The 8,956-nt window shown below is 33.1% G+C and overlaps 1 protein-coding gene across 2 annotated transcripts; it reads left to right on the top strand.

Annotated features, from left to right (window-relative positions):
* The first annotated feature begins 233 nt into the window (after window positions 1-233).
* LOC21388967 lies at window positions 234-4,432 on the top strand. Of its 2 annotated transcripts, XM_024170540.1 has the most exons (7): window positions 234-727; window positions 1,777-1,822; window positions 2,828-2,954; window positions 3,279-3,349; window positions 3,743-3,852; window positions 4,032-4,113; window positions 4,204-4,432. In XM_024170540.1, the coding sequence occupies exons 1-6, from the start codon at window positions 605-607 to the stop codon at window positions 4,068-4,070; spliced, it is 516 nt and encodes a 171-aa protein (XP_024026308.1). In that variant the 5' UTR covers window positions 234-604; the 3' UTR covers window positions 4,071-4,113; window positions 4,204-4,432. The 2 variants fall into 2 exon arrangements, with proteins under 2 accessions (XP_024026308.1, XP_010104030.2); XM_010105728.2 differs by having other exon boundaries at window positions 4,032-4,432.
* Window positions 4,433-8,956: the final 4,524 nt, after the last annotated feature.

The raw sequence follows: 8,956 nt of genomic DNA, 5'->3' as shown, positions 1-8,956 counted from the left end.
GTTCGGGCGTGGTCGGGCAACGGTAAAAAAGATAGCCGTTAGGGTCGGGCACCAACGGTAAAAAATATATCCGTTGATCGAGCTCGGGCTTCGAGCAGATCAGGCTTGACTGAAAAAATTCAAACAAATTTCAGCGGACGACAGTTAATGGCGATAACACGGCAACAGGCTTCGAAGAGTTGTCCATTTTCGGGCTGCTCAAACCCAAGCCTAAAAAATAAAATTGAACAAGCCGACATTTGGGCTCTACCGAGCCTGAAAAATTTGAGTTTCCGGCCGGCCCGCCGGCTCAATGTTCTAACACTAGCTGCAAGGCGCAGGCATTTCACTAATTAATCGCATAAAAGAACTTTTTAATAGAATAAATCTTTTTTTTTTTCATTACTCAACTAGGAAATTATTTTCCTCCGGATTCTCATCAACCAAACAGAGAGCAAAAGGTCCCACACTCCCGCTCTCCATATATATAGGCAGAAGCCGAAGAGAAAGCGTGCTGCTTAGGGCCGTGAAAACAGGCGCGACCTTTTTTCACAGAACCCGCCACCACTTTCTTTCGTTTTCCCTTATTTTCTTTGATTTTCTCGCGAGTTTCTGTGTGTACTCCATGGGGAGCTCGTCTTCTCCACCGTCCGATTCGAATCGATCGCTCAATAATGGCGCTTCCGATCTTCTCTCCAACCTCCCCTCCCGTGGCCTCTTCTCTTCCACCGTTATCTCCTCTAATCTGGTGATTTTTCTCTTCCCATAACTCTTTTTCACTTCGTTTTTTTTTTTCCTTTTTTTTTTTTTTTACGGTTGAAGTCGCTTTTCTTCTCTTGTTTTTTTGTCTCGAATTTTCTGTCTGGTTCCCGAGAATTTGTGAGGGGTGTGGAGGTTGGAAAGTTTGTAGTTTTAGTTCACATTCGAGAGTGATGAGACAACAGGGTTCTAGTTTAGCAACCAAAGTTTCGTTTTTTAAGTTAATTGAGTTTGTTGTTTCTGTGATCACAATTTGCTAGTAATCTTTGTGTCATTTTAGGTATTAGGGCACAATAAATGATGTATTTTTCTTTTCTTTACTTAGAATATCGTTGCTTGGAAATTAATAATAGGGTTTCGAACTTTTATTTGAAAGAACAAAATTTGGTGTATCACGGGATTGATATATGATAAATTTTACAAAGTTTGGAAGCAAATACACACATTGTTTTGTTCATTACTATTACAGTAATAAGAATAAATTAGGCTTATTACAGTGTCAATAACTGTTTCTGGATTCTATTTTGTGGGAAAAGATTTTATGTTAATTGATCTAGACCAAAACACTTGTTTTTGTTGGAATTGATATTACTATTACAGTAATAAGAATAATTTAGGCTTATTACAGTGTCAATAATTGTTTGTGGATTATATGTTGTGGGAAAAGATTTTATGTTAATTGATTTAGACCAAATCACTTGTTTTTGTTGGAATTGATATCCCGGTGTCCTGAATTTTTCATATTGGGACAAACAATCTAGGTCGATTAGTCTTTGAAGCTAAGAAGAAATTTTGTATTCCTTGACTGAAAATCAAGCATCTTTACTTTCAACTTCTGTGATCTATCAGTTCTTTTAGGCAACCCTAGCGTGCGATGTTTCTGACCTTTGTGGTTGAATTCCGTAAATTTTGTTTATTGATTATTTCCAACTTTAATGCGCACTGCTACTTTTCTTTGAGGAAAGGAAACGACATTATTTTGTTTTAATTATTTCAACTTACATTGTAACTTGTTTATATGTTGAAAACTTTGTGCAGGGTGGAATGCGAGTTTATGTTTGTGTCAATGACACATCTCCCCCAGGTTTTCTTATTCCTTTAACTGAGTGCCTCACTTGTTAAGTATTTGTGTTATGTTTCAATTACTGCAAGTTTATAGCATTTTTGTTAACACATATTAAGTTGGAGTTTATATTTTTGTGTCCGTGACACATCTACCCCAAGTTTCCTCCTTCCTTTAATTGAATGCTTGGCTTGTTAAGTATTTGTGCTATAATAACTGAGTTGTTAATAATCCTGTTAATACATATAGTTTAACATGAAATGTGTTTGACAAAATGCAAAGTTGATTAGCGTTTTCTTCTTTGTTCCGAAACGAGATGTGACAAGTTTGGTATGAATCTCTTATGAAATTCTATTGTGGCAAGAGGTACATTCTACTAGTAAGGAGTTAAAAAAATAATAATAAAATTGAGGTTTAACAAATGACTTGACTCTATGTTGTCGTGAGTATGGTTCCTGATTTCAATGTCGGAGATCTAGGAGTTGTTTGGTTGGGGGATTCGTACCCCGATTCGAATCATGGTTCGTGGTTCGCTACAGTGTTTTCTCTCACAAAAAATACACGTAAATCCAAAATAATTCTAATCCATGAACCAAACGTTTCCCTAATCTAACAAATTTCTAACTTACTAGTAAATTTAACCCTACACATATTTCATTTTGTGTTTGCATCTTTTTATCCGTCCTATTTTTGAATGAAATCTTAAAAAAAAAAAAAAAAATCCATTTGGTTCAAATCTTTGTTCAATAGTTGTGCGAATGTTTTCTTTTTCTTTCTTATATATATATATATATATATATATATATATTCAGGCAAGTGTACATTTGAAAAATATATTCTTAGAGACAAAAACTAGAATGTCAAGTTATGTTAATGGTGACTCGTTTATTCATTAAGTTGAAACTTAATAATTCTTTTTTTCCCTTTTTTCATTCCAGATGCATAATGAAACATTGGATTAGATTTGGATTTGGAATTTTTTACTATTGACGATTGCTTTCTGACCACTTTTTTGTACACACTCAGAGGAGCAGCAAATAAAGACAAATCAACAGAATATATTGATAAGATCACTTATGCTCAGGAACAAGAAGGGTGATTCCAGTTCGAAGGATGTGAAAGGTGCTGGTGCAACTGAAAGTTCTAGAAAGAGGTACTGCTAGTGCTTTAAGTTGGGTTGTGCTGCCTTTCTTATTGGAATTGTTTTTCGCATGTTTTATTTCCACGCACTCTCCTCTGCTACAAATTATTTTAAGGTTTAGAAAGAGAGCTTGGTTGTCTACAGAGCTACTTTGTCCTGCCAATCATTGTATCTACTACTTGTTACACATGTTTGCATGGTTAATATCCAGGTTTAGATATTGCTACTGCTCTAATATGGTGTCTAGTATTTGGTTACTCTGTTCATTTTATCATGTTCATTCAATCTGCTTCTTGTCTGCAGTCTCACTCATGAAATTATTGTTTGTGTTTTTAGGACGGCTGAAAGAGTTCTGGATAGCAGGGCTTCAGCTAAGAGAGCCAATAGTCAGAGTAGTTCTCGACAAGGTAGTTCTGATATTTCTTATTTTGTATTTCCAGGTTAGATGTCGCATATTGGTAATTTTCTTCAAAGGCTATGACTCCTCAGCTTTCTGTTAGCTCAGTATTAGCAAGTTTCAGTGCTTACTGCTTACAATAATTTATTGTTTACATTTGAGAGTGCTGTGTGATTCTAGATTCGATTTCCCTAGTTTGTGGCAAGAGTACGGTTTTTGTCGTTATAACAATGAAATGGTAGACGTTTCTTGTAAATTCTATGTAGAATGAGTGGGCTGTTCCATATCTGTGAGATGTAATGCACCTTAAGCAATTTATTTTCTGTTCGACCTGATCTATGCTCTGAATTCCTTTTGGTAACAAATAATTATTGTCTTTGCTTTCGTAACGACTTTTGTGCAGAGGGAATGGGATCAAGCAATCAAGCATCAAATAGGGACCACCAACGCCTAACTGTAGAGAGGCTCCGTGCACTACTGAAGGCAAGAGGTCTTTCTCTAAAGGGCAAAAAGGCAAGTGTTAAGACAATTTAGTATTGGCGATTCTTGTCCACTCTTAAGAATCATCTAGTAACATGCACGTTCCAGAGTTGGCTGTGTATTATGTGGGAACCATTTGTTGGCAGATTCTATCTCTTTCTATGTTTTGTATATTCATAGGTTGATGGTGATGTGTTGTGCTTCCTACGCAGGAAGAACTGATTGCACGCCTCAAAGAAGCTAGTGGTTAAGCAAAGTGCAGAAGAGAGAACCGATAAAGCGGCCAAGGAAGAGGTTAGAGCTTGGTATTAGCATATCCGCTCTCTGCTTTTGTACTCATCGAGGACAACAGTAGGTGATTTTCTTTATTTTGATGTAACGTAGGAATGGTTTACACCGGAATCAGTGGTCATCTAAGTATAAAATGAGGTTGGTTGAAGACTGAAAATCCTATTCTGTATAATTTTGTAATTCTAGGCGTTTCTTTCTTTTTTGGGAGGGTGTTGCCTTTTCTGTCGTACGCTCATGTTGTCATGAATTCCAATGCATGTTCTTGCTGACTACAAACGAATCTAATTTGATCGACAGATGTGACAACATTCATGGTGAGAAATTTATTTGTTTGAAACTGTTTCTTGAAAACCATTTCAAATGCGTACTTGGTATGCTTGATATGTTTGGTTTGGGATGGGGGAAAGTGTTTGATTGTTTAGATTAGGAAACCGTCCTCTCCACTCTCCACGACTTGTCATTGTTTCAGGCGTGGTTTGTGGGGAAAAACATGGGATATGTGTGGTGAGAAGGATCCATTAGACTATTAGGTAGTCCATATGCTAAAAATTGACAAGTTAGTTTATAAGAATATAATGATTGAATTGTTGGTTTACGAAATGTTTTTGGATGCGGAAGCGTGTATGATGCGGATCTTTTATAACAAAAATTTTTATAAAACTTTTGAGATATTCTATAGGTTACATTAATTTATACATGATATTTACCTAGTAAATGATTAAGTCGACGACTTGAGTTTTTTGACCACGAACGTTCCTCGCTCCAAGCTAGTTAAGAACACTCAAATCTTCTTCGTCAATTCTTAGAATTTACAAAGACGTGTGTGTGGGCCACTTGAAACAAAACAGGATTAGCAAATAAACACTCAAGTTTTTTACGAATACCAACACATGCACAACGTGGAATTTTAGAAAAAAATTTTTCTTTTCCACACTCTATAAAATTTGGCAACTATAGTTAGGAGAGAGCAAAAATTGTGTTCTGCAATATCAAGTTTTTTACGAATACCAACACATGCACAACGTGGAATTTTAGAAAATTTTTTTTCTTTTCCACACTCTATAAAATTTGGCAACTATAGTTAGGAGAGAGCAAAAATTGTGTTCTGCAATCTCATATTTATATAGTAGTAGTCAGACTCTCAGAAGAAGTCTAATTTTTATTCTCAAGATAAAGCTTGATTCTTATTTCTCACTTCTAATTTGATTTTTGAAACAAAATCTCCTCTCCCTTATCCACTTATTGGTCGGCCATCCCAAGGAAATTTCTTCATGTGGTAAGCATATACTGCAAGTAAAGAATAAGGTAAAATTATGCATTTATCCTACAGTCCTATTTTGATTAAAATTCAAATTTCAATTTATGTCAAACTTAAATCAATTTGAATTTTAAATTGGATAACTTATCAAATAAGTCAAATTGATAACTTGAAAGCAAGCAACTGAATCTCAGAGAGATTCACATTGTGTTTGCGTTCACACTATGTGAACACCTTCATATTTGTGTTTCAAAATTTAAATTTAAATTTAAATAATCACATTATTTAATTTATAATTAATTCATAATTAATTCTTCTTGAGTGTTTTATTTTAAAATTTCATAATTCTAAAATTCTCATTTTGTCCTTAATGTCGTGTAGAATTACAAAGACGACGCGGGGACTCATATACCTATAATTTTGAGCTCTAATAAAATTAATAATTAATTAAACTCTTTAATTAACTAATTAATTCTAAAAGTTACTACATTATAAACTTGGAATTGCTCTATCATGATTATAGACATAAATTATTTCTAAACTGTGAAGTGTCCATTTGATATAGTTATTACATATAGATCAATCATCTATAAATAATTCATAATTAGAGCTAGGTGAAATCTGTTAACCTCTCTAATTACATCTTTATCCTTAAGTATCATTGATTCTCTAATGGACAGTGATTCATAAAACAAATTCATGAATCGGAGCTCCTACTGGTCCAAGTACGTACCGAATCAACCTTCAAGAGAATTATTTATCTACTTCTTTCTCAAGAAGGAATGAATTCCATCTCGTATAATAACATTCTTGGCTACTCACTTCATCATGTCTCCAAAATATAAGGAATGAGATTCATGATCTTGGAATTTTTACTGAGTAAATCAAAAGACACAAATCCATAAAAGTATACTAATAACTCATGATTAAGATCATTCTATATATGACAATCAATAGATTCAATTAGAATTTCTATACTTAACGGAAATTATCAAACATTTATATTGTGTATGTGTCCCTATTCCACATAATCTCATTATGCGTAATACACTCATTCAATATCTCATCATATTAACAGTGCGGATAACACCGTTTCATTCTAAATGAGAATGACATGTATTAGTAATGTCTTAATTAAAGATTCCGAACTTTAAATAAATTTATTACAAACATCGTTTTGATTATTATCCTTAAATATTATCCTCTCGCATATAACACTTATATACAATATTTAAGGTCACATAAATAATCATGAAATTTTCAATGATATTTATAAAGTATTCAATAATACATACACATAAATAATGAAATTTCTCTTTTATTATATAAATAATAATATGATTTATTACATCTCATACTTTTAGGACACCATTCTCAACATGAATAACATTCACCATTGATAGAGTTCTCAAAATCCTACTTGTGTTTGTGTATAAAACTAAGTAAATCCAATATTAGCACATAGGAGTGTTGCTTGATTACGATGAGCGGAACAATATTTAGCATTTAATTTCTTTCAAGCTAATAATAGTAGTTAATAGCTATCTTTTTTGCTAGTGTGTGGAGTTAAATTATCTGATGCGTAAAGGAGGCTCCAGTTTTGTGGATTTAAGGATTTAACATAAATGCAGTTGATCGTGTGATTTTCTTGTAATTTTAATTATTATGATGAAATTTTATAAGAGTTATCGTCAATCATGCAAAAATGGCACAAAGAATGCAAATAAACCAGTCACTTTGGCTCCTAAAGTAGACATTTTGTATATAATCATTTCTGCGCCTTTTCTCTCTCCAAAATAGACTCATTTTACAATATCAAATCATTTGTTCTCTACATAAAATCATATTGCATCCTTTTTTATAAAAAGATGTGGATCTCTCATTTCTTCACCGCATATTACAACATGACATAGTACAACACACATGCCCAACGTGGTCCGAACAAAAACAATCATCGGCCAATGCCGCCAGGACAGCAATACATGCATGCCTAAAACGCAGTCGACGTTAATGCGTCGTATGCGCGGGTCGCGGTCGCGGTCGCAGTCGCGTGAGTGACCACAAAATGATTAGACACGCGTGCGCCGGTTTATGGACGGTGCGGGCCCTACACTGACCCACCCACTCTCACTACACTGACCCACCCACTCTCACTCTACGACATCAAATGTTAAAAACCTGGATAGAATGAAATTCTTATTTTCAAGTTCTACGTTTTTTTTTTTTTTTTTTTTTTTTGGATTTTTTTCCTTTGCTTGTATATTATCAGGCGTGAGTAGACTTTTTAGGTCGGTTTAAAACTTTTAATGGTGGCAGTTTGCGGCGCAGAATTTTCATGACAAGGGTTTATTAATGATTAGGCAAACTCATCTTCACAATTCTATTGAAATAGAGATAAATAGGTAATATTTAGGCAGAAAAAAAAATAGACCAATTGAGATTATATACGATATAAATTGTCCTATGTAGAAGGGATAGGTACAATAAAATATTTATATAATGTAAAGGTGTAAGAAAGAATATACAAATTAGTATTCTTTCTCTCTCTTCTTTGTCTTTTTGATAAGGATAAAACATATTCCAATTTGTCGTCTTTTTTTTTTATCCTTTCTTTCCCCTAATTTATACTTTTTTTTTTACCAGAAAAAAATCAAAATATAAAAGCCACATCAGTTTTTGCTTTGACTATTTTTTATCCTTTGCTTGTATATTATCAGGCGTGAGTTGACTTTGTAGGTCGTTTAAAACTTTTAATGGTGGCAGTTATCCGCTGGAAGTGCGGTGCATAATTTTCATGACAAGGGTTTCTTAATGATTAGGCAAACTCATCTTTACAATTCTATTGAAATGGAGATAAATAGGTAATATTTAGGCAGAAAAAAAAATACCAATTGAGACTATATACGATAACCTCGTTCATTTTACCGATTTAAATTTTTAGTTTTAAGTTTTTACAGTAAAAAATTCTCAGAAAATATCACATTTTAACTCAAATTAAAAACTCAAATTCATAAAGTGAACAAGACCGATATAAATTGTCCTATATATAGAAGGGATAGCTATAATAAAATATTTATATAATGTAACGGTGTAAGAAAGAATATACAAATTAGTATTCTCTCTCTCTCTTCTTTGTCTTTTTGATAAGGACAAAACATATTCCAATTTGTCCTCTTTTTTTTTAATCCTTTCTTTCCCCTAATTTATACTATTTTTTTACCAGAAAAAAAAATCAAAATATAAAAGCCATATCAGTTTTTGCATTCACTACTTTTGCCCATGTCATCTATTAATTTTTTTACTTCTAGAAAATACAAATCTATATGTGTAAATTATAGATCCTTTGCCATTAATTGACAAATACAACAGTCTTTATAAGGAGAGAAAAAAAAAACAAAAACTACGTACTCTTTATAAGCTTATGTAGCTTATGATGTCTACTATACACACACACATATAGTATTAATTGCTGAAATAATATATATGCATTCGGACATCTAGTTTGAGTGAAAATAAATTAATTAGGTTAAAGACAGTACTATATCTAGTTTCCTAAAAAAAAAAAAAAAAAAAAAAAAAAAAGAAAAA

This window comes from Morus notabilis, unplaced genomic scaffold, assembly GCF_000414095.1.
Source record: "Morus notabilis unplaced genomic scaffold, ASM41409v2 Scaffold2758, whole genome shotgun sequence".
Taxonomy (NCBI): domain Eukaryota; kingdom Viridiplantae; phylum Streptophyta; class Magnoliopsida; order Rosales; family Moraceae; genus Morus; species Morus notabilis.
The sequence above is the reverse complement of the archived record's forward strand: the minus strand, read 5'-3'. Positions and strand labels throughout refer to the sequence as shown.

Excerpts from the sequence above, each read along its gene's own strand:
- LOC21388967 (XM_024170540.1), top strand. The coding sequence starts at position 605 with ATGGGGAGCTCGTCTTCTCCACCGTCCGATTCGAATCGATCGCTCAAT. Across the intron at positions 1,823-2,827 it reads CAATGACACATCTCCCCCAG|AGGAGCAGCAAATAAAGACA; the intron begins GTTTTCTTATTC and ends GTACACACTCAG. Across the intron at positions 3,350-3,742 it reads TCAGAGTAGTTCTCGACAAG|AGGGAATGGGATCAAGCAAT; the intron begins GTAGTTCTGATA and ends ACTTTTGTGCAG.